Source organism: Artibeus jamaicensis, unplaced genomic scaffold (assembly GCF_021234435.1).
Source record: "Artibeus jamaicensis isolate MK-2021 breed Jamaican fruit bat unplaced genomic scaffold, CSHL_Jam_final scaffold_369, whole genome shotgun sequence".
Classification (NCBI taxonomy): domain Eukaryota; kingdom Metazoa; phylum Chordata; class Mammalia; order Chiroptera; family Phyllostomidae; genus Artibeus; species Artibeus jamaicensis.
Window position 1 is genome coordinate 34,481,822 of NW_026522042.1, and position 23,272 is coordinate 34,505,093.

The 23,272-nt window shown below is 57.4% G+C and overlaps 1 protein-coding gene across 2 annotated transcripts in view; it reads left to right on the top strand.

Moving 5' to 3' along the window:
- The window catches only part of TPPP (tubulin polymerization promoting protein), a 30,454-nt gene extending 8,413 nt beyond the window's left edge, over nt 1-22,041 (top strand). The window contains exons 1-4 of one of the 2 annotated variants that reach the window (XM_037137380.2): nt 7,278-8,431; nt 9,810-10,130; nt 16,834-16,987; nt 17,276-22,041. In XM_037137380.2, the coding sequence (XP_036993275.2) occupies nt 9,814-10,130; nt 16,834-16,987; nt 17,276-17,470 (666 nt within the window). In that variant the 5' untranslated portion in view covers nt 7,278-8,431; nt 9,810-9,813 and the 3' untranslated portion in view covers nt 17,471-22,041. Of the gene's footprint in view, nt 1-7,277; nt 8,432-9,809; nt 10,131-16,833; nt 16,988-17,275 lie in introns of those variants that run through there. The other variant, XM_037137379.2, reaches the window with a different exon arrangement.
- Nucleotides 22,042-23,272: the final 1,231 nt, after the last annotated feature.

A 23,272-nucleotide genomic window follows, 5' to 3' on the forward strand; every position in this document is an offset into this window, starting at 1 on the left:
TCTCCACAGCCCGAGGAGCACCAGGGAGCCTCTCTGGCCTCCAGCTCGCCCAGCGGGGGTGGCGCCCCCTTCTGGAAGCCGCCACCCAGCAGGTACACATGCAGTTTAACCTTTCCTGGAGTTAACAAGTTTCCTGTCAAGGTCTCCCGTGCTTCACCCAGTATTTTTCCTCTCCTTGAATGGGCACCCATCTTTTTTTTCTGCCCAAATACCTCCAACCTGAGGCCAGATGGATATCTTAGAATACAGGTGTCATTTGGCAGTCCCCTACTTAAAGGCCAGCCTGGCTCAGGACGACTTCCAGGGGCCTCTGGAATCTGCCGCACCAGGCCCTCTGCTGCCGCCGCCCCTGGGTTCTCTGGGCCACCACCTGATGGCATTGCCTCCTCTGGGCCTTTCAAACTCTCTTCTCTGTGAGGGACGTTCCCTGTCTGGTCTCACCTGTATGAGGGTCCTGGAGCTGCTGTAACAGAAGAACACTAACTGGTGGCTTAACACACGCAAACTCATCCTCTCCCAGTTCTGGGGCCAGGAGTCTGAGACCAAGGTGCCCCAGGGGCACACTCCTTCCGGAGCCTCTAAGGGAGGGTCCTTCCCGCCCCGCCCGGCTCCTGGTGCCTGGGCGTCCCTGAGCTGTGGCCGGGCCTCCCCAATCTCTGTCTCTGCTGTCACGTGGCCCCCTTCTGTGCGTGGGTCTCTCCTCTTCTGTCTCATAAGGATACTCTCACTGGACTCAGGGCCACCCGGATGACCCAAGCTGATCTCGTCTCAGCACCTTTGGCTTCATCACATCTACAAAGAACCTTTTCCCAGATAAGGAAGGTCCCATTCACAGGTTCTAGGTGAGGACAGGGCACACCTAATTCGGGGCCACCATTCACCCCACCGCACTTGCTTCCTGTGTCGGGAGCCCTCTTGGCCCCTCGGTGGGCTGCAGGACATGACACCCCTCTACCCCCACTGGTTCCCTGTGGGGTAAGGGGCTGGCGCTGATTGACTGAGTAAGGGAGTGAGTGACTGGAAGTGTCTACAGGTGTCCTCATTTAACCCTGTACACACCTGCTCCCCTTGGCTGCTGCTGGCCGGCTGTGTTCTTGGATTTCACAGGAAACACGCTGATAGAAGCCAGGGTGGCTCTGGAGGCAAGAACTGGGGCAAAGTGTGGCTCCTGGGAGGCCAAGGGTCCCAGCCAAGTGGGTCCTTCTGAAACCGCCAACTGCACAGTGGTCGGAGAAGTCCCTGCTGTGAGCACTAGTGCTTCCGAGGGGCAGAGAAGGTAACTGCCTTCTGCAGTCTTCCTGGCCGGAAAGCCTCTTGGCCCGCGAGGCCATCTGTTGCAGTATGTTCCAACAACATAGAATATGTCCCCGTCCCTCCCAGTTCTGTCCTGCCTAGGTCCTTTGGGGACCCAGGGTGAGGACGGCAATGGCAGGGTGAGCCACGGCCCCCGGGTTGCCTGGAGAAGCTTGCCTCCTCTGCTCTTTCTTCTCTTGTGTTCGGGAGAAATCACATGTGACCTGCGAACAGGGCCCAGGGAAGGTGTGATTTAGTTCTCAGGCTTCTCCAACCCCATGGACCTTCCGGGCCAGCGGCCTAACCCTGTGTGACCGGACATGAGTGGCATCTTGCAGCCCTAGTTCAGGCAGCTCAGCCTGTGGGGCCACTCGACACCTGGACTGTGAAGGGCCGGGGTGCTGGGGGTGGCGGGCTGCTTTCCACGCTGACTTGGAGCCCCAGGGACCGTCCCTGTGCTATTGGCGGGCGCCTGTGGGCTCAGAAAAGGCCGCTTTGTCCAGCTCTGGGAGGCTCTCGCTGCCTGGGACTGCGCTCGGATGAGATGAGTGGTCATTCACGTCGAGTGTCTGGGGCAGCCATGGGGCGGGTGGCCGTGTTGTGATTAAAAATGTGAACAATTGCCAAAGGGCTGCGTTGTACTCAAATGGACTCAAATAAAGAGCTGAAGACGGCTGGAGGGTGGGGCCGGGTGGTGGGCGGCAGTGCTGGGCTGGCCCTGGGGGGATCGTGGGCTTCTAATGACCTTTGTTCTCCTGGGCTGTTCGTGGTGGGGGCGGGGGTTTGTGCCCTCTCCGGGGGCAGCACCAGCACTCCTAGACCTCAACACTGGGGGCCCGAGCCCGCGGGCTCGGTGAGCCAAACACAGTATCCACTTCCAGACTTCAGGCTCTGTGGCCTTTTGAGTTTGCTGTCCCACCCTGACCCTGCCTTTGCTGAGGGTCTCACACACACACCCAAATGCCCCGGTGAATGTCACAGTGACATTCGGTGGTGGTCAGGACATTTGCTGGTGGTCAGGACCTCTGCGAGCCCAGCAGGTTGCCTCACTGAGCAGAAGGCTGTCCCTGGGCCATCTGACCAGGCCTAAGCTTCCCTTGCTGTCTCTAGGGCCGCTGTGTTTGGGATTTACTGGGGCTCTTGCCATTATCCCCCGCAATTCTCTTTCCCTCTTGGTCAGTGTCCTGGGACCAGGCCCTAAGGGAGCCCAAGGACCATTCCCAAAGGGTCCTTCCCTGGTCCTTGGTGGGTCCTGGGGTTCCAGGACCCCCTTCCACGGAGACCTCTGAGGGGGCACAAGCTCTCTCCCTACCTTTCTTTCTCCCCTTCCGCACACATCGTTTGGAGCCCCCAGGTTGTCTTAGAGAGTCCAGCAGTGTCTGAGGAGGAACTTCCTGTACCCAGAACCCCACCTCCCCACTCAGGGGCCCTTAGCTCAGCTCTCATCTCCACAGCTGCTCCCTGGCTACTGTCACCCCTGCAGGTGTCAGGCACTCCACTGAGGTCTCAGCAGGGCTCAGTGTAAGTGACCCTCAGGAGTGCTCGCTTTTCCAGGGCTTGCGAGGTATCAGTGGGCCCGATGGCCATCCAGGGGCTCTGGTCCTAGCCCTAGTGGTGGGCAGTACCTCTGACCCCTAGTGGATGTAAAGATTCGGAGGATTCTGGTGGCATCACACCCACCCTCTGAAGCCTGTGGGGCGGAGGACCAGGGACGCCTGGCGGGAGCTCCAGGAGCCCGGGTGGCTTCCTTCTGCTGCACACTCTCCTGGGAGCCCTTTCCACCTTCGGGACCTGTGGCGGCATTTGTCCCCAGCCCAGGAGACACACCCTATTCCCCCCACAGAGCACGGTGGGACCCGCCCGCCCATTTCCCATTCCAGCTTGCGACACATGCGTCCCAGGGGACTCCAGCCCACCTGAGGGCATTGGGTCTGTGCCTTTCGAGGAAGAGGTTAAGGACAAGAGCTCAAGTGAGACCCTGCATTTAGACGGCAGAGCCACTGCTGGGAGCAGCTGCAGTGGAGGCCCGGCGGCCTCCTCGGGAGCTCAGCAGGCGTGGCTCCCCATCCAGGCCCACAGGTGTCTGACCCATGAGGGTCCTCTTCTCTTTAAAAGGGGAATTCTCCCACAGGGCTTTCTGCATAACCTTAGTTACACCAGGAGGTTCTGGAGTTAAGACTGTGGGGTGTCTCACCAGAGCCAGTCACCCCCACCTGGTTATTTGGCAAAGAATGTTCCCCGTGTGTTGGTGGCATCCAGGCCATCCTGGTTGCAGAACGTTCCTCCGAAGAGCGGGTCCCTGACCGCTGGTGCTCAGGTGTCTGCTTTCCACTGCACGCTGCAGGCCCAGACTGCTCGGGAGTGGGCGGTGGGGCCGTGTCCCCCTCAAGGGTGAGGGCTGCGTTTCCAGCAGTTTGGAAGAGCTGGGGACGCAAGTGGCTGCCCGCTGTGGGCGTCCTCTTGGGAAGGGGCCGTGGGCCGCAGGGCCTCTCTCTGCAGGCCTCCCAGGGGAGTCTGAGGGCAGCACCCAGAGCAGGTTGGCAGGCAGGGGACGCTGCTGGGCAGGAGAGGCTGGTGGGGCCCAGCCGTTCCCAGGGGGTCCCAGGGAGGCTGTTGGTGCCGCCGCTCTGAAGCAGGTGTTCCCTGGCACAGGAGCCAGGGGGGTCTTGCACAGCCCCCAGGGAGGGCAATGGGGGTCTGAGATGGGGTGGATGGTCCTGGGTGAGCTCTGGAACCCTGCAGCAGGTCCCGGGTCCCAGCCACATGCATCCTGCTGCCTGCACACTGCCCACTCTGCACGCTGTCTCTGGCTGCCCACTCCAGTGTCAGTGCTGCTTGTCTGCAGGCTGTCACTCAAGCAAGGCTCAGACATTTTGGTGCATCCAGCACCCACTGGGGGAGGACAGCGTGTCAGCCAGCTTGGTAGTGCCCGGCATGCCCCAGACAGTGGCACTAGAGGATGCAGGGTAGATAGGAGAGAGCCACAGGCTGTGAGGGGCCTTGGGGGCTGAAGGGCAGCTGGTTACCAGAGGCAAGATAGTCAGCCCCACCGGCCAGGTCAGATCTCAGGAAGCGCCAGCAGGGAGGGCGTAGACCGGGGACGGGACAAGGGAACTGACGGGCATTAGGAATGAGTTGCTGAGCGTGTGCTTGGAGGAGCTCAAGAGTGAAGGTGATTCACACCTGAGAAAGCAGGCACACACCCATCTTTCCATTCAGGGCACAACCACCTCCTGTCCGGGAAGGGGAACCGAAGAGAGCACACAGTTGCTGTTGCTGCTGTCTTTAAAACCACACCTGCCCCAGCTCACGGGCATGTGGCCCTGCTCACAGACACTCCTGGCCCTGCTCACAGACACACCTGGCCCTGGTCACAGACACTCCTGGCCCTGCTCACAGACACACCTGGCCCTGCTCACAGACACACCTGGCCCTGCTCACAGACACACCTGGTCTTGTTCACAGACACACCTGGCCCTGCTCACAGACTCCTGGCCCTGGTCACAGACACACCTGGCCCTGGTCACAGACTCCTGGCCTTGCTCACAGACATACCTGGTCTTGTTCACAGGAACCCCTGTCTCTACTCACAGACACACCTGCTCCTGCTCACAGTCACCTGGCTCCATTGCAGGCATGTCATTAACATGAATTTTCATTCCTCCTGGTTGGGGCACTGTGTGCTGATGTCATGTGGCAATTGTGACTGCCACCTGTTGGGGTCTGTCCTAGGTTTTGCCTCAGGCTGTCAAGTCTTAAGCAGGTTTCCAGGAAGAGTCATTCTGAAATGCAGCCCAGTTTGTTCTGGAAGCAGGGCCCTGTCATGGCCCATCATTGGAGCATCTGTAGCCTGTGAGGGGAGGGGGGTTGGGCCAGGAAGACCATGTGGTATCTGAGAGACAGCCCCAACCCACTGGTGGGATAGTCCCTGGACACTTGAGGGGCAAGTGTCCCCAAGTTTGGATGAGGCCACCTGACCAGTGGCTTTTATCTGACAATTTCCTGAGCACCTGCCTGCATCTCCAGCCACTGTGGTCTGTAATTCCACCTTTTGACTGCCCTGCCCTCTCCAAACCCTCCTTTGAAAATGCAAATCCAGCAACACAGCCCATCTCCACAGCCAGTGTGAGTGCTTCATCCATTCCCTCCCCACCCTCCAGGGCAGTACCTGCCCTGACTCAGGCAGGACCTGGCGGAGGCTGATGGCTCACATGGAACTGGACATGCTTCCTCCGCTCACCTCCTGCTCTCCCTGCCTTCCCTGGTCCTGTTTGACACCGTGGGAGCCCAGAGCTGTTGAGGGCCTTGGCCCAGTCAGGGCAAGGGATACAGTTATTCTCTTGCCCAAGGACCCCTGAGGCCAGCAGGAGAAGGGTCCTAAGAGAGCCCAGCTCCTGGCTAGAAAGGCAGGTGCCACTTCCCCATCTGCCTGCCTCCCTGCCTCTCCGTGCATTCTTTCTCCTCCCTCTGTACCCTCCCCCGAAAGCATGTACACACCTCAGAGTCAGGGGTCTGTCCAGGGAAGCAGATGGGCGAGGGTCAGGGGACAGACTGGGTTTTCACACGGAGGCAGAGGTCCTGGACCGTGAAATAAATCAGAGAACTTTGTTCACTGGGGCTTTCCTGAGCTGCTGAAAATCCTGCATTGAGGGAGCAGGGACAGCCTGCTGGGCATCCAGGCTGCCGTTGCTGCAGCCAGTTGGAGTGACACCTGATCGTACCTGATCAGTCTCCACTCCTCCCGTATGCTGACCTGTGCCCTGTATGGGGAGTCTTGGCCAGCGAGGGATCAGCTCTCCTGGGGATGCAGGGCACACACCTGGAGATGCAGAGCACACACCTGGGGGTGTAGAGGTCACGATTTGCTGTGGAAACACAGTATACACCCAAGAATACAGGCCACACCCCAGAGAATGCTGCATTTGGTGGGTTGGCATTTTCACTTCCTGGCATGCTCTTCCTCTAAGTGACTATTTTTTGTCATGGTGGGAAGAGGGTGGCACAGGTGGGAATGGGTATGGAAGGCCACCATGGGGTCCCCACTGCACCCCCAGAAACCATGAGAGTGGGGAACCACAGCCTCCATTGGGGGAGAGAAGCCAGGTGGGCCAGGGGCTGGAGGCCGGCGCTGAGAGGGAGGCCCTGCGTGCAGGCTGTCACTCGCACAGAGGACCTCTCCGTCATACCTCTGCTGGAGCCCTCAGCTTCTTTTAAATTGAATTTATTGCTATTATATCCTTGTGGGACCAGTGCATGGATTTTTTGGAGCAATTCAAACAACAGAAGCACGTGACCCCTCCCCTCAGCCCCAGCTGCCCGCAGTCATCCTGGCAGTGCCGACCCATCTCTCTCGTTCCCATTGTCTGTCTGTCCAGAGTGGGGTGTGTGGTTTCTGCTCTTCCACGTCCTGCCTCTCCACACAACCAACGGTAGTCTTAGACATCTCCCTCTATGTGCACAGGGGTCTAACTCTTTCTGTTATTTTTGTTAAAAATATTTTATTATGATAATGCATGTTCATAGTAAAATAAAGTGGAAACCCAGAACAGAGAGCTGTGTTCTGGCTCTTGTGGCTGCATCACCTGTGCAGCTTCAAGGTCACAGACTGGTTGGCAAGGGTGGGGGGGGGCAGGGAGGGGATGCCCTGCTCCACCCCCCTCCCACCTGGGTCATTACTCCAGGTCTTCTCTCTGCCATCACCTTGAACATCTCTGAGAACAGACTAAGTGAAAACCCATGAACACACCCAGAAGCCGCCCTGGCACAGTGCTGACAGGAGAGGCCCGCCGCTCCAGCACACAGCTCCAGAAGGAAACGTCCAAGGTTGAAGCCGCCAGCTGCCTGCTAGAGACAGATCCCTGGCCAGCCGCCCCCCGGGGCTGAGTTTAGAGGGCTTCTGCTTGCAGGTCTCCTGTTCACTTCCTAGACTTTTCCTGGCCTTCATGTCCCTGTCCGTCCGCTCTTCCCGAACTTCTCCCCGCGTTCCCCTTCCAGGGCTGCCTGTGGACTCGGGGCCTCCTGCACCCTCTCCAAGGTTAGCTGAAGGTTCCTGATCTACAAGCTGCTTGAAAAGTGTGTCAGAGCCACCGAGCGTGTCCGTCTGCCCCCATCTTCAGCTCCTGGCCCCTTGGGGCCATGGTGTGGGTATAGAAGTCCTGGTTGGAAGGGTTTTTCTTCACAACATTTAATGCACGGTCCCTTTTCTCCCGGTGCCCAGGACAGCAGACAGACCAATGCAGCCTGACCGAATTTTCTCCGCTCTTTCCCCTTCCACCCACTCACCGACATGGGGGGTTTCAGTGGGAGTCAGGGCAGCACTGGTGGAGACGCTGCATGCAGAGCAGCCCCCATGCCAGTGCCTTTGTGTGGCTCCAGGCTCCCCTCGTGCTTCCCCTGCAACCTGTCTAAATGGACACTAACTGCCATCTTACCTGCCTTAATTTCTCCCCGGTGCACCTCTTACTGCTCGAAGCCATCCCATTTCCCTGTTTGTTTACTTGTTTATTGCCTGTGTCCAGTTGGAAGGTAAAGCTCATGACAACAGAACTTTTTCACGTCTTGTTCAGTCCTTTACTGGACTGTGGGGCAGACCTCCCGGCAGTGAGTCTTGCTGTGGTTCCCCCAGAGTGCTCGCTCAGCCCGACGCTGACAAAGCCTTGGGGAGGAGCCCCGCCTTGCTATAAAATAGTGCTTCTAGGAAATCTGCAAAACACAGAAAAGCACAAGAAGGATGACCCATAGTTCTGACACCCTGGACAGCCATCCCTGATGTCACTCAGGTATTTTCCTCTCATGAGATGCTGTTTCCTGGGCAACGGAACCTGCACTGAGTTGGAAGCATCATAAGAGGTTTCCTTCTTCTTGACCAAGTTGAACAGACATGCACATTCTCCAAAATCGGCTCATGCTCCTAGTAACTTCTTAGCTACTTTTCCTTCCTGGGCACCGAGGGCTGAAGAGATGCCATGTAAACACACTCAGCCGATCCTGAAACAAGATCCTTTTTCAGACAAAGAAATGGTGTCAGCAATAAACCTGAAAGCGATTCTGCCGACACCTGACTCCTCTTCACCTTGGTGCTGGGTCCCTTGGAGAGATAGCACTCCCTGCTCCACACCTGCACCCTGCAGGAAGCCAGGTGTGTGGATCCAACTCTCATTCTCGTCCAGAGCTGGCTGCGCCCTGCCTCTGAGTGTCTGGGATTTCCTGTAGAAGCAGATGTACCTTTTGCATCGTCACAGAGGACGAGGACAGGGCCCATGAGGCCCTGAGAACGTTCAGTCCAATGATTGAGGGCATTTGACTTTTACTTGTTGGGAATTTGTAGGATCTTGGGTTCAGCAGGGCCACCAGGACCCCCCACGATGCCAGGTTGCCCATCTTCCTCTGTGTAACCAGCGTTGCGAGTGCAGATTTGAAGGGGATTTTCAGTACGCAGCAGCGTTGTGAGTGAGCTTGCTATTCATGGCACAGACTGTCACCTGGATTTTGCATTGTGTACCAGTGGGTCCTGAGTTCTGTCCCCTCACTGGGCCCCTGGCGGTGTCTGTTCTCAGCGAGGCAGAGACAGAGGTGAGCTCCAGGGCTGCACTGCTCTAGGAAGCTGCTTCTGAAGGACCCACAGGGATCTGACCCTGGGGCTGTGCATCTCTTGCCCTGGCCACCAGCAGTGCGGCAGTGGAAGGCTGCGTGGCTGCAGACGTGGGGGAGGCATTGGCGTTCTGTGCTCCTGAAACCTGACAGAGGCAGCACGGGCTCCTGGCTCCTGGGCCCCCAGGGACCCAGCCCAACTCTGGGGATCAGGCACCTCACAGGGGCAGAGACTCATGGGCAGGCCGGGACAGGCCCCCTGAGCTCGCCACATGGGGTCCCCAGTGGCAACCTCCCTCCAATGCCTGTGGCGCCCCACCCTGCACCGGGGGCACAGCTGCAGTCGGCCCTTGGGTTCCTGGGCAGATGCCTCAGGGTCTCTCTCTCCCACTCGATCAAGGGCAGCAGGCTCAGCCCCGATGTGAGAGTAGCAGCTGATTCTGGATACCCTCCTCCCCAAAGATGGCGTCACTCCCTGGACCCCTGGAAGAGTGTCTTCCTGAGGAGTCACCCAGCAGGTGTGGCCCAGGGAGGAGACTGTGCTGGAGGAGTGACAGGGAGATGAGAGGTCCCTGAGCCTGCAGGTGGCTGGGCTGGGTACACCACCCGTGGCCCTGCCATTGCTCGTGGCTTTGACTACTTGGGTGGAGCCCTTAATCTACCAATAGCTGGCAGGGTGCTGGTGTGTGAGGGGCAGTGCCAAGTGCCGTGTGCAGCAGTGAGACAAATGCTCACCATCCTGCTGTGGCCACCTGGGCTGGGGTTCTACCCTCTCATGTCTGGGCTGGGCTCTGAGGGGCCCCAGGGGCCCTGCCACATCTTGGGTGCCTGCCAGGCTCCTGTCCTGTGAGCAGGCAGCTGGAAGGGCTGTGGGCAGCCGCCCCACAGAAACAGAATAACCCCTTCTTCTCCCTTTCCTCCGCCAGAAACATGGCCGACAGCAAGGCCAAGCCTGTCAAGGCCGCCAACAAGACACCGCCCAAGTCCCCAGGGGACCCTGCAAAGGACAAGGCAGCTAAGAGGCTGTCACTGGAGTCAGAAGGTGCCAACGAGGGGGCAGCTGCCACGGCCCCAGAGCTTAGTGCCCTAGAGGAGGCCTTCCGGCGGTTTGCGGTGCACGGGGACACCAGGGCCACTGGGAAGGAGATGCACGGCAAGAACTGGTCGAAACTGTGCAAGGACTGCCAGGTGATCGACGGGAAGAACGTGACCGTCACTGACGTGGACATTGTGTTCAGCAAAATCAAGTAAGTGCACAGGGGCGTTCTCACCGCAGAGTTGGCTTCCCAGAGGCCTGTGGTCAGCCAGGCCTCATGTCCAGAGTCTGCTGGTGCAGGCTGCCTTGGGGTGAGCAGGGAGCGGAGATATACTGCCCTGCCCTCGGGAGTGTGGGGGGTCCCAGTGGCAGAATTCCCGGCCCACTGTGGGCTGAGTGTGACAGGCGACACTGTGAAGCCTGTCCCTGAGGTGTGACCTGCGTCTCGCCTGCCCCTGCCTGCTGCCCCTTTGCTTTGGGGAATGGTCACATGAAGATGACTGTGGGGGACACAGTTATCACCTGTGTCTTCACCTGTGACTCGGTGACCTTGGGTGGTGTGCTCCTGTGCTCCCTGTGTGTGTGCCCACATGTGTCTGCTCCATGCACCTATGAAGACATGGTGCTGCCCATGTGAGTGTGGATGCACCTGTGAGCACGTGCCCCTGCACATGTCCTTCCTCCTGGATGCTGGGGGCGTGCCCAGGAGTGGTGACACATTCCCCCTCCTATTCGTCTGGGCAGCATTCTCCTGGCCTCCTCAACCCACAGCCACACATGAGAGAATTAACGGCAAGGCCACCAGACGTCTAGCCATCTCTGTCCAGGTCATGCTTATTGCTGGGAAATGGTTTTATTTTGGCTCATTTCTGGACCGTGTCCATTGTGGCCTATGCGACCCTGTAGTTGTGTGATGCTATGACCTTGTCATCTTTCATCTCAGGACTCTCTGTGTCCTGTGCACCCATGCTTCTTCGAGGCCCCAGGTTAGAGGCCCCAGGTTAGAGTGGGGACAGGAGCTGAAGGAGGAGGGGGACACAGATGAGGAGGAGCAGGAGGCGGGATGCAGGTGAGGAGAAGGTTGGGCACCGGTGGGGAGGAGGCAAAGGAAGTGGGCGCAGGTGAGGAGGAGGAGGAGGAAAAGTTGGAGTGGGGACTGGGATCAGGCCCAGTACGGTCCCTTCAATCCATTCCCTGGGCCTTTGTAAGATCCTCCAGGCCTTTGTAACCCCTGTGTGTCAGAAAAGACAGAGGGCAGATGCAGGAGCAAAGGTGCCCCAAGGGCCATGATGGTTGGGGAATGTTGCAGAAGGGCTGGGGCAGGCCAGATCCATGGTGTGTCCAGGGGCAGGTCAGCCCTCCAGGGAGCGCACGAGCCCCACACCCTGGGCACTGGCCCTGCATGCAAAGTGTTGGCAGGTGGGAGCAATTCGTTTCCTCCCCCCTGGTTCCTTCCACAGTAAGTTGCCTTTAAGCTACTGCATGCTGGCATGTGCACCCATGGGCACACAGGAGCCCACAGCCCATGCACGGCTACACAAACATGCCTACACACATGTATGCACGCGTGCACACGCTCACCGCTCACATGCATGTGCACACAGCCATACAGTGGGGACATGGCAAGTGCGGTGGTGACTCATTCAGGATGAGAACCGTGGACAGGCCCGGAGACCCTATGTACAGGAGGCACGTGCACCCTGGCACCCACATGGGGGGTCCTGGTATCACAGGAGTGGGCAGGCACCAGAAAGGACCCTATTTGCTCCTCATGCCTGTCCTGGGAGGAAGGACATCAGCTGCTCAGACCTTTAGGGGCTGAGGTATGGCCCCAGCTCCCAGGTATTGGTGCGATCCTCACCGCAGAGCCCAGGGGGCCCCCAGTGTCTCTGCCCCAGCTCACTGAAGGGAACGTGGAAATGGGGGAACAGCGAGCTGTGGCTGCAGCCCAGTGAGGGGCCGTGGTCACTACACAGTGAAGACCAGCCTGCGGTGGCTGCAGGGGCCCCTCGCCTGGGTGGTTTGCTGGACACCCTAGGGTGACACTAGGAGGGATCCATGCCCTTGTCCCTCTGATGGGCAAGGTGGACAATGCTCTGCGCAGGGTTGTAGGATCCTGCAGGACGGGCGTGGGACCTCAAAGTTGCTGAGTTGGTTGGTGGAGAAGAGCAGCAATTTCTGTTTGGGGGCGGTTGCCAGGGCTCCAGGCGGTGACGCCAGCCAGGGTATCTGCAGCCTTTGTTTAGATCCTGTCGCCATGGCAGTGCCTGTTTGTTTTGATGTTACTATGTGTTAAATTTTAAACAAATTTCTTGCAGCTCTATACCAACTCTTGACTGAAGACTATTGTTACCTAGACAAAGACTCCAGCATCCTCCACGCCCCAAAGGATAGACAATAGTCAGTCTGGAATATTAATTAACCAGGCCCTCGTGTGCACAAGCAGGAGTGTCACCCAGATAGACCACTTAGGGGGCTGTGGACAGCAATGTCTCCTTCCATCCTGCCTGCATGTGTCTGCATGTGCGGGTCAGGCACTGGGCCTGGCCCTGCAGGGGAGCGGCCTGCTAAAGGGGGCAGAGGGCAGGGGTTGCTGTTGCAGCCTCTCGTGACCCACACACACACCTGTTTTGTGGGTGCTGTGAGCTCTCAGAGAAAACAGCTTGTGTCCTGTGACACCGGTGCGGGGAGACAGCTCGGAAGCCCTCGTGTCTGGCGTCTGCATCCCAGATTAGGAGGGAGCAGATGGGTGGGGCTTCCTGTCACAGAAGACCTGGAAAGCTGCTCTGTTCTTGCCACACATGCTCTGATCACAGCCAGGACACGTGGGAACTGTGTGAAGCAGGGGTGCTTGAGCCAGGGGGCTGAGCCGCAGAAGCCCGGCACAGAAGCATGGGCCTGGAGCCCAGATGCCATCTTGAATGTGTCCGGCACTGGAGCAGGCTGAGCCTGTAGGAGGAGCCCCAGCAGAGGACAGTGGTGGGTGGGGGTGCTGTGGAGGGGCTGGTGGAGGGGCAGAGCTCTGAGTATGATGTGATGCCTGAGAAACGCCACCGGTGTCACAGTGGGTGGCTGGGGCTGGTGCTAGTGTCTGCTCAGGGGCCCGAGGCTCCCCCAGCCTGACTTTGCTCCGGGGCCTGAGGGCTGACACGCCCTCGCTCCGTGGAGGGGAGGGCGGCCCATGTTCCCTGAGCTGGGCCTTTCCTGACTTCGGCCCCTCCCTTCAGGGTGATGAGGGTGAGGTTGGGGCATGAGAGAGCAAGAGAGAGAAAGGTGCACCCACTCCCTGTACTTCCTGCTTCACGTTGAGGGTCTTCCAGAGTCCAGGTGGCCATGGTGGGGAGTGCTTCTCTGGGGGGCCTTGTTGTGATCAACCAGTGGCGGGGCGTCGAGGGGCCTCCACCCTGTCTCTTGGGCTCTGCTCTCCCAGGCGCCCCATCCCCGTGTCTGTGCCATCCCAGAGCTGCACTGGGCAGACACAGAGTCAGGAGGAGCATTAAGGGCAGCTTTTTCCCACTTAGGGGAAGTAACTGCATGTGTGTGGGTGGGTGGGGAGGAGTCACAGCTGCCCCATAGGCAGGTTGTGGCCATCAGCAACCAGACCTGTGACTGAGTGGCTGTCAGCAAGTATCATCCACCACAGCCAGGTCTGCACTGCTGGCTCTGTGCTCACTGCGGCCCAGGCAGGCAGGGCTGCTCAGCAGAGGGCACCCTGGGCAGGGGTGACGGTGAGTGTCTGCCAGGAGAGCCCTCTGCAAGCACAGCAAGAAACCCTCCAGGCAGGACTCCCCCAGAGGTGCATCCCCACCAGACTGGCTCCTTCAGGAGCCCCCACATCCCCACTGACCCAGGGGTTGATGGGAATGTCACCAAGGCTCGTGGCCCTCTAACCCTCATCAGTGCCTTCTGGACAGGTCACCGGGTCCCAGCTGCTGGTGGTCAGGGGAGCATGGGAGAACTAGCACTTTCCCTGACACTCCTTCTCCCTGCAATCACCCCTGCCCACCCTCCCTGCCAGTGGGTCCAGTAGGCTGGGAGCCGCCTCTCAGCAAGGGGGTTCTGGGAGTGTGCAGTTTGCTCTCACAAAGGTGCTGGCAAGGAGGGGGACTGGGGGTGGGGGGCGCAGGTCACAGTGCTCCATCCTGGGAGCCTTCGTGGTGTTGGCCCTGCAGGCACACAGGGACAGGTCTGGGAAGGCTAGGCTGGCCTCTGGTGGCCCTGGGTGACCTTCGGGAGCAGCTGGCCCAGCTGCCCTCTGGTGTCCCTGCCTGCCCTAAGTTGGGCCTTGGAGGCCCAGGGGATGCAGGGGCCTTGTGTGAGCAGTGACCCCGTCACTGCTGGGCTGGCCTTCCAGCAGAACAACAGCCTTCTGAGCAGGGCGCTGGTGGGGGCAGGGCGGGGGGCCTCGGTGTGGGGACACCGCCGTTGTGTGCACTCAAGAACAGGCTCAGTCTGTGTGTGGAGAGCAGCGTAATGCGATCGTGTCTCCGGGGAAGGGCTGGCATTGTTACTCTAGAACTCGCCGGGGACTCTCCACAGCAGGGAACCGGGTCCCCTGGGGAGACCCATCCATCGGTCACAATGGGGACACTGGGGGACACCTTGCTGGGCCAGGGGGAGTGGGCAAGTCAGGGCCCTGGGCCTGGGCATCCACCCCAATCTGACTGTGCCCTTTGACAGGAGCCCCTGCGGGCCATCTCCCCACCCCTGGCCTGAGTGACTCACACTGGTGGTGCCTGGCGCCGCAGGGCCCAGAGAGGGCTGCATGTTCTAGCAGCCGCCACCGGGCCAGCCATCAGGCCTGGTGTCCACACACCAGCCTGGGCAGGCAGTGAACAGGAGACAGGAGCGCCTGTGACAGCCCAGGACAAACAGGCCTCCCCCGGGGCCCGGAGGTTACCCACCCAGCAGGGTGGAGAGAAAGAAAAGAGGCTGTGTTTACATCATTCCAGGCACCCCAGCCTGAGGGCAACTGCTCAGAATGGCCTCAGTGCCCACAGACCCTGGTGCATTTGTGGCTGTCCCTCAGCCTTGAGGGACAGAAGCCACCACCAAACACTGGGTGTAATGAAGTCCTGGTCCAGCGTGTTACCCAGCCCCTGCCCTGTGGGTGTCAGCACAAATGCCCTTGGGACAGATGGCTCTGAATGTGTCCGGGGGACACGTTCCCCACCCCTCCTTCTGAATGGCCTCCCGGAGGGCTGAGGTTGGGCACCCCACCTTCGGTTAAAGAGAGTTTTATTCAGCTCTCTCCTGGCTGCGACGTGTCAGTCAGTGCGTCCATGTGCAGAGCTTGAGGGAGTCCCGTATCTGCTGCGGATGTTCCTGGGTTTTGGCCACAACAAGCAGAACTGTGAGTAGAGCGGCGAGAGTTGTGAGCTCGTTTCCATTTCTCTTGAGTGAGCACCTAAATGTGGAGTCTCAGGGTCATGCTACAGGTGTGGCCTTTGAGAAAATGCCCAACCGCCTTCCACAGTGGATGCCACGTTGCGTCCCCACTGGCTGTCTGAGCCCCAGCGGTCCTGCGTCTGCCCAGCACTGGGGATGTCGCCTCGTTCATCTGGCCACTTGTGGTCCTGCGGGAGGGTGGTGTCTTCCCAGGAACTGACGCCATCTGTCCACGAGTCTGCGGCACAGTGTCTGCCTCAATACTTCCGTCCAGTTCTCCACATTGAATTTCTCCTTCATGTTGTTTTAGGAGTTCTTCACACACACACACACACACACACACACACACACACACACACACAGTGTTTCCAATACGGTCCTTTGTCAGATGTGTCTTGTGAGTCTTCTCTCCTAGTCTGTCACTTGTCTTTGCATTATAGTGTCTTTTGAAGAAAAAGGTTTAATACATTTTAAAGTTCAAATCTCTTTTTTAATGGCTGTTTCCCGGTATCATTTCTAAGACATCTTCGTCTAACCAAAGGTCATAATATCTTCCCTTAGGTTCTTTCAGAAGTTTTATGGTTTTATAATAAAGTCAGGACTGGTCCACTTTGAGTTAACTACGGCGCAGACCGAAGCCACGACTCCACCCGTGGGTGTCTGGTCGTCCCAGCCTGATCTGTTGCAAAGCGGTCCTCGCTCCACTGAACAGCCTTTGCTTTTGTTGAAAAGAGTTTTGTCATTTTGACCTGGGGAAGATCCGGTGAAAGTGGCAAAAATGTTTTTAGTTAAAATCACAAAAGCTGAAGAGCCAGGTGAGAGCCTGTTGGGACTGCCCAACTGACCTCCCTGGGGAACTCTGCGCTGTCCCGAGACACGTCTGGGTGACGCCCCTGCCCTCTCTGCTCCCCTGGCCTGGCACTGGTCTGGCCCCAGCAGCTTTTGGGCGGGGGCCGCGGGGGTCCCCGGGGTGGAGGCCCTGGGCTCCCCTCATCGGGTGTCCTGGGGAGGGGCCTCCCTCTCATCCCTGCACGGCAACCACCCAACAGACCGCTTCCAGTGGCCTCTGAACCTCTTCCTCGTGGTGCAGATCTCATGGGCTTCTCGCCCTAACTTTTCTTTCAAAGTCCTTCCCTGACTGGAGGCCACACACATCCCATTTAGAACCAGACAACGGCTTTATTTTAATGTCCAGCTGTTCATAAAGGATGTGCTTCCTTTAAGCTTTTTTCCACAATTTACATTTGCTGCTGTTGCCGATGGTGACTGACTGTGGGTGTAAACACTGCAGGGGAGGGGTGTGCTCTGTTTCAATGTCGGGCTTTGCCTTCTGGTGTGGGAGAGGAGGGGTAGAGTCCGCAGGCAGGGCTGGGGTCCCCAGTGTCAGCAGGTTCCCAGGTAGTGCTGAGGTCCCCCAATATCAGTGGGTGCCCTGGCAGTGCTGGGGTCCCCCAATGTCAGCAGGTCCCTGGGTCCCAGCCCAGCGAGGCAAGTGGCCAGTGCCCCTGAGTCCTCTCTCCCTGCAGAGGGAAGTCCTGCCGGACCATCACGTTTGAGCAGTTCAAGGAGGCGCTGGAGGAGCTCTCCAAGAAGAGATTCAAGGATAAGAGCAGTGAGGAGGCCGTCCAAGAGGTGCACAGGCTCATTGAGGGCAAGTCCCCCATCATCTCGGGGGTGACGGTGAGTGCAGAGGGTGGGCCAGCCCCTTGGGAAGCAGGGCCGTGAGTTCTAGGGAACTGATGGCAGTGGCCTAAAGATGGGGTGGGAGCCTTCATTCCCTGGGTGTGGGCTGACCCAGGCTACTTCCCCGGACCGAGAGCCCAAAGTGGATTCCAGGAGCCTTTAGCATCCCCTGTACATGGGCTTGGCCCCTTCGGTTGAAATCCCCCCTCTCCAGCTCCCCTTGCCACACCCATTCTTCTTCCTGTGATTCGGCTGCAGTTAACCCCTCTCCCTGCTCTCTTGCAGAAAGCCATCTCCTCGCCCACTGTGTCTCGGCTCACAGACACAAGCAAGTTCACAGGCTCCCACAAGGAGCGCTTCGACCCGTCTGGCAGGGGCAAGGGCAAAGCCGGCCGCGTGGACCTGGTGGACGAGTCGGGCTATGTGCCAGGCTACAAGCACGCAGGCACCTACGACCAGAAGGTGCAGGGGGGCAAGTAGCCAGTCCCTGGGGACAGGGCCTTCCTCCGTTTCTGGCCCCACATCACCTCACACTTCTTTACATTCCCGGGCTCACTGGGGCAGAACTCAAGACGCCGGGGCGGGGTGGCGGCGGGGGACTCCCAGGCCTCTCTCCTGCCAGTGCCCCCGGCGTGCTCCTCTCCTACCCCAGGTGTGGCCCCTGAACTCACTGACCTTTGTCTAATGCACCTGCCTCGGCCCATGTTGGATGGTCATTTTCAAAGTGTCTCCAGGACCAGATCACACAGGCGACCTGATTTGCAGGCGAAAGGAATGTTTTAAAGGAGCAGGTGGCCCAGACCCTGTCGGAGGTGGTGCTAACCTCCTGACCGGCAGACCCTCCCAGGAGCCACGCAGGCAACACATACTAACGCACTAATCAGCATCACCAGCGAGATGAGGCAAACCTCAAACAGGACATAGCAGCGTCTGCGAGGGCTCCATGCAGGTGTGCAACACACAAGTGCATGCTTGCACATGTACACGCACTCGTGCACACACATACACTCATGCACTCATAGGCATACATACTCATGCACACACATCTGCTTACACACATGCGTACACCGGCCTATGGACCAGGTCTGTGCTGAGGGCAGTCATGTAAGCGAAGGCTGGTGTATAAAGGAAAGTGAGCCAGGAAAGGAGTGCTCCTCGGTAGACCAAAGGAAAGTGACTTGAAGTGTGAAGTTACATGTTCTTAAAATGGAAACCAAGGATGGGTCATTTTGTTTTGCTTTTTAAAGAAAAGAAGAAAAAGTGACTGTGTTTATTCTCAGAATGGCGCAAGGAAGATTCAGAATACCCTGTTTCTATGGCCTCTCTCCTCCGTCTCTGCATCTCCCGGTGGCAAGACCCTGTTGGCCCCAAGGCCCCCCTGCAGGCAGGTGTGTGACAGGCCCCTTCTGCCTGTCCCCCTGAAATCGGGGCCTTGAGGCTGCATGTCGACCTGGCTACTTCCTCTCTGCTCACAGTGCAGCATAAATCTCTGCAGCTCTAGCCTCTGACGTCAATCCCCACATTTCTGGGCTCTCCCAACCCCAGAGTGTAGGAAACCTCATGACAAAACCAGGCCACGGAGGCCCCCCGAGGCCCACAGCATTTGCTTTCACGGTAGCCACGGGGTGACACTCCATTTGCATAAACACAACTGTAGCATGGCCCATGACCTGGAGGGCCATGTGGTCCTAGAGCTGGTCCGTGGAAAAGCACACGACGGCCTGAGGAAAATGCTTCCTGGAACCTAGCTGCCACAGCCACTGTTTGCTCTGCAGCCCTTTCCTGGACACCTGGCCTGGCCTAGCACAGGCAGTTGAAACACGGACCAGCACCGCTGTGGCATACTCGCTGGTCACCGCTGGGGCCAGGGAAGGCCCCCACTGCTGGCTGAGGGCCAGCGCTCCCAGCTGACACTGCCCCTCTGAAGCGACCGTGTCTCTGCCAGGCCCCTCACAGGCAGTCTCATTCTGGGGTTCTGGGGCTCACAGCATGTGGCATTAGAACCTTAGAGACAAGGGAGCACAGGCTCTGTCATTTTTTAGGGCTAATCTCACTATTGCCTGGAAAGTTTCTAACTTAGGGATCCTAAGCTGCCAAGCTAGGCCACTTCAAGGTGGGGAAACTGAGGGCCAAGGACTGGGGCAAATGCCGACAGGATGCCAGACCCCCACCCCGGGCCTCCCTCTCCTCCGCCAGGCCGGACCTTTGTGTGAAACCCAAAGGTAAGAGCAGCCTGTGGGAAACACATCAGAAGACAACTGGACAAGCAAAGCGCTTCCTGACAAGTCAGTCACAGCCCTAGTTCCAGCGCCTGTGGGGTTTTCACCAGTGGCCACAGAAGAGGGTTTCTGCCCAGGCCCGGAGGCACTGCCGAGGAGCAACGCCCGCCACCAGGGGCTGTGGGCCCCTTGGTCTGAGGCTGCTTTTCTCCTGCTCATTGAAGAGCCCAGTCCCTGTTGTCCCAGACGCGGGAGTCCAGCAGAAGGTCAGTTACTACAGCATGCTGTGGTACAGCGTACGTGCTGGCGAAAGCCGAGGAACAGGGTCCCCATGCCACAACCCATAGAGAGAGAAATGTCACCTGGGGCTGCCGTGGACGTGAGCCCTTCCCACCCCTCCTTGCCTGCTGGACCCTGGAGAGAGGTGCCTGACACCGGAACATGGCCTCCTGTCCCCCAGATGGTCTTCAGGCAAGAACAGCCACCACACAAAGGTTCCGACCCCAGCTGAGGGCACAACTGCCAGGAGCATGCCGGGAAAGTTGGGTCTAAGCAAAAGAAACAGGACGAGTGCCCTGCCACGGCCCCCACGGTCAGCAGCTTCCTCCCACGGCGCCCACCCCAGAACTGGAGCTCCCCCCTCTACCCAGGAGGCAGGCCCGGCCTGTGGAGCACCGGTGCCACCCACCTCAGGCCAGTGGAGGTGAGCTACTTGATAAGAGGAAATAGGTGGAGCTACTTGTCCGCTTCTGAGGAAAATTTCAAAATGCTCTGCTAATCCTGATAGCAGCAGCTGCTCTTTGGGTTTTATGAATGAAATCAAGTGCACACAGCTGCTCTCTCTTGGTGGCCCTCCCCGTCCCAGTCCAGCCGAGCTCAGGAGGCATGGCCGTGCCCTGGGCCCCACTCCCTCGACACGCCAGGTCCAGGAGCCTGGTCTCCCTGGCCACAGAGGTTCTGCGGTGTCCCTGCGCTCCCTGCCCGTCCCCCAGCTTCGTCAGACACATACACACAGGCCAGGACACACCTTTGTCCACTCAGAGTATAGCTCTGAAAACCCTAGCTCCCCTTTCTGTTAGAGGAGGAGGGGGAAGGGGTAAAATTAAGTCATAAGGACTTAGGAGTCACCATTCTGTCCATTTAAAGTCATCCAGTGAATGCTTCATTGCATCTGTGTGTAGCCTCTGAACATCCACGATCCTGGCCTCCAACTTCACTGCACAAAACACACACACATGCATGTCCATCCCTTCATTGGGTTCTGAACATTGCGAACACGTAGGCAGAGTGTGTGTCTGTGCTGCATGTTTGTATGCAACGCCCGTCAGCTCCTACTAACCATGGTTAAGTACAAATTAGGCGTCTATCTGTGAACAAAAGAAACTGCACAGCAGGTACCCCAGGAGGCAGGATGCATTCTGAGGGGGACAGTGCTGACGGTGTCTGAACACCAGGAGGGAACAGTAGAAGGCGTGCGCTCGAAGACACCGATCATACCAGAACACGTATTTATTTCTATTTAACGCAACTAGGCAGTGGTCAGGAACAGAGTTAACTACCAAAATTGAAGTTCAAAATTACGTAAGTTTAAAGTATTATAGCAAGGTATATATTTATACTGGAGTATTTTTACACCTTTAATATTCTTGGGCTTGAGTTTTGAAACAGATGAAAATTGGAGCAGGTGCCGGTCTGCTGGGGGAAGGCCTGCAGCGGCTTCCGCTGGCATCGCTAGCTGCCCATATGTGCTCTTGGCCTCCAAGTCCCAGTGGACGAGCTCCAGGCAGGCCACGTGGCCACCTGACCCTCTCAGTGGACAGCACCTGCTACAGCAGGCAGAGGCTCACCTTCCTGACACGAGCCAGTACAATCGCTTGTTTCTGTGAATCAAGTTTTAACGGCACAGGCCACGCCCTGCTTGTGTGCTGTCCCTGGCTGCTCTTGCAGCGACACTGGCGGTGGGGAGTTGACGGACTCCATGGCCCATGAAGCCTAAAATATTCACCATTTGGCCCTTGATGGGAGCTCTCGAGGGCCCACCTGGGATCATTTCATCCTGGGTACTCATACACAAGCTGCCTACTTCCCTGTCCTGCAGCATACGCCACACTGGGACACCCTGTTGTCACCTGTTCAATACAGTCCAGGTTGACAATTTAGTTGTACTGTGAAATTACCCATAGGCTAGAACGTCCATAAAACAATGACCCTGAATAGTTTCCTTTCACTGACTTACCACTAAATGCTCTGTGAATCTGGTGGCTCAGGGGCCTGGCCTTCATTAAGGGGCACGTGGGGCGTGTGGCCAGGGTGGTGGTGTGCCAGGCCATGGTCACTGTGCTGGAGATGCTTCGGTTAACTCTCTCTCCTCCTTTAGACTTTGAAAAAGCAAACCAAGCCAAACAAAGGAGACCCACACAACTTAAAAATAAACTTGAAAGGGATCATATACTACTAGTTTGTACTAAGTTTTTTTCAGGAAAGGGAAATAAATTTATATATACATGCAATATATTTTTACACTGTCTCATTCATGTTAGAGAGTACTGAGTGTATCACTTTATCAGAGTGATGGGTACAGTGATGTCAATGTCATGGGTGTTCTGACTTGGAAAGTCTAAACTGCACTCAGTAGGGATGTCCGTGGGGCTGGGGGGCCTGCTCTCCCTCCGGTGGAGTGTGAGGCTCAGAGTCACCTGTCAGGTCACTGTCAAGGCCTGGCCTGTAAACCTTTAGTGAAACAGCTCATGTCTGTCTGCACATTGCTCCTCATGTGTTCGCTGTTATTAACATTGTGTGTCAAAAGTGATAAATAAAGTGTTAAATTGTGGATCTCTGGAGAGTAAGTGCACTGTCTGGACTGGCAGTCACATGGGTGGGGCCATGGGGGGAGTGCAGCGCCACAGCTCCCAGGGCGGGGAGCCCCCAGTCCCCTCCTGAGAGCCTTTGCTTCTTCACTTAGACTGGCAGCCACCGAGGCCAGGTCCAGTTCCAGTGCAGCCCCGTCGGGGTCTAGATCCAGGGGGACAAGACACAAACTACATTACGAACAACACAACAGCCCCAGCAGGGACGTCGTCATCAAATGATGGCCAATCTGAAACCCTAGTCCAGAGAATAGTTTTCAAAAGTAAAATAGAGGCATTTTTAGACTGTCCCAGGGAAAGTCCCACCAGTGGACAAGAACAGGAATTCTTAATGCAGAAGGAGAGTGATTGCAGAGGGGATGTCTGAGCTGTGAGGAAAGAAAGTGAAGCAAAGATAGTACATAACTGCCAATAATACAGGTAGCACACGGTCCACAGAGAGTATAAGTACTTTCTGTGGGGTTAACGATGCTTCGTTAAAATGACTGAAAAGCATCCCGTGTGAGCTGGAGGGGTATAGGGGAAGTTACGGGCTCACGACTGCTGTGTGGTACCAGAGGGACAGAAGGGCTGATTGAGTAAACATTAACATGAAACAGCAATACACCAGGAACAGTGCACAGCTTCCAACCTCGGAGAGGTGAAATGCTAAATGATACAAAATCTAAAACAGCAACAGCGGCCGGTGAAAAAATGACAGAAGGAGTTGAGCAGCACAAAATGATACAGCAGACTTCAACTAAAATACATCAATTCCATTAGAGGGTAGAGCAAGAGAAAGAAACACAGAATGGAAACACTGATGAAATATTTTTAAGCCAATTACATCATTAATTTCAGCATGGCTAAAAACAGAAAGGGAAAAGCAGAAAATGAAAGAGAAGGAAATGAAGAACAAGGCTGGTTCTTTGACAGGACCGATCAACTTGACAAACATCTGGTGGATTAACAAAGAGACTAAGTTCAAAAACCAGTGAGAGGGACGACCAAGGGCGGGGGAGTCAGGTCTGAGAAGCAGGTGCTGAGCAGTCAGCATGTTATTGGGAGGGTGCAGGAGAAGGGAGGCCTCCAGGCCACGAGGCAGACTTGAGAAAGTCTTGCCAGCCCAGCAGGGTCTCTAGAGATGGTCTGTTGGAGACAGTCCCCGTGGCAGGAGGGCCAGGCCCTGGTACCCCACCTGCTGGGTCACAGGCTTG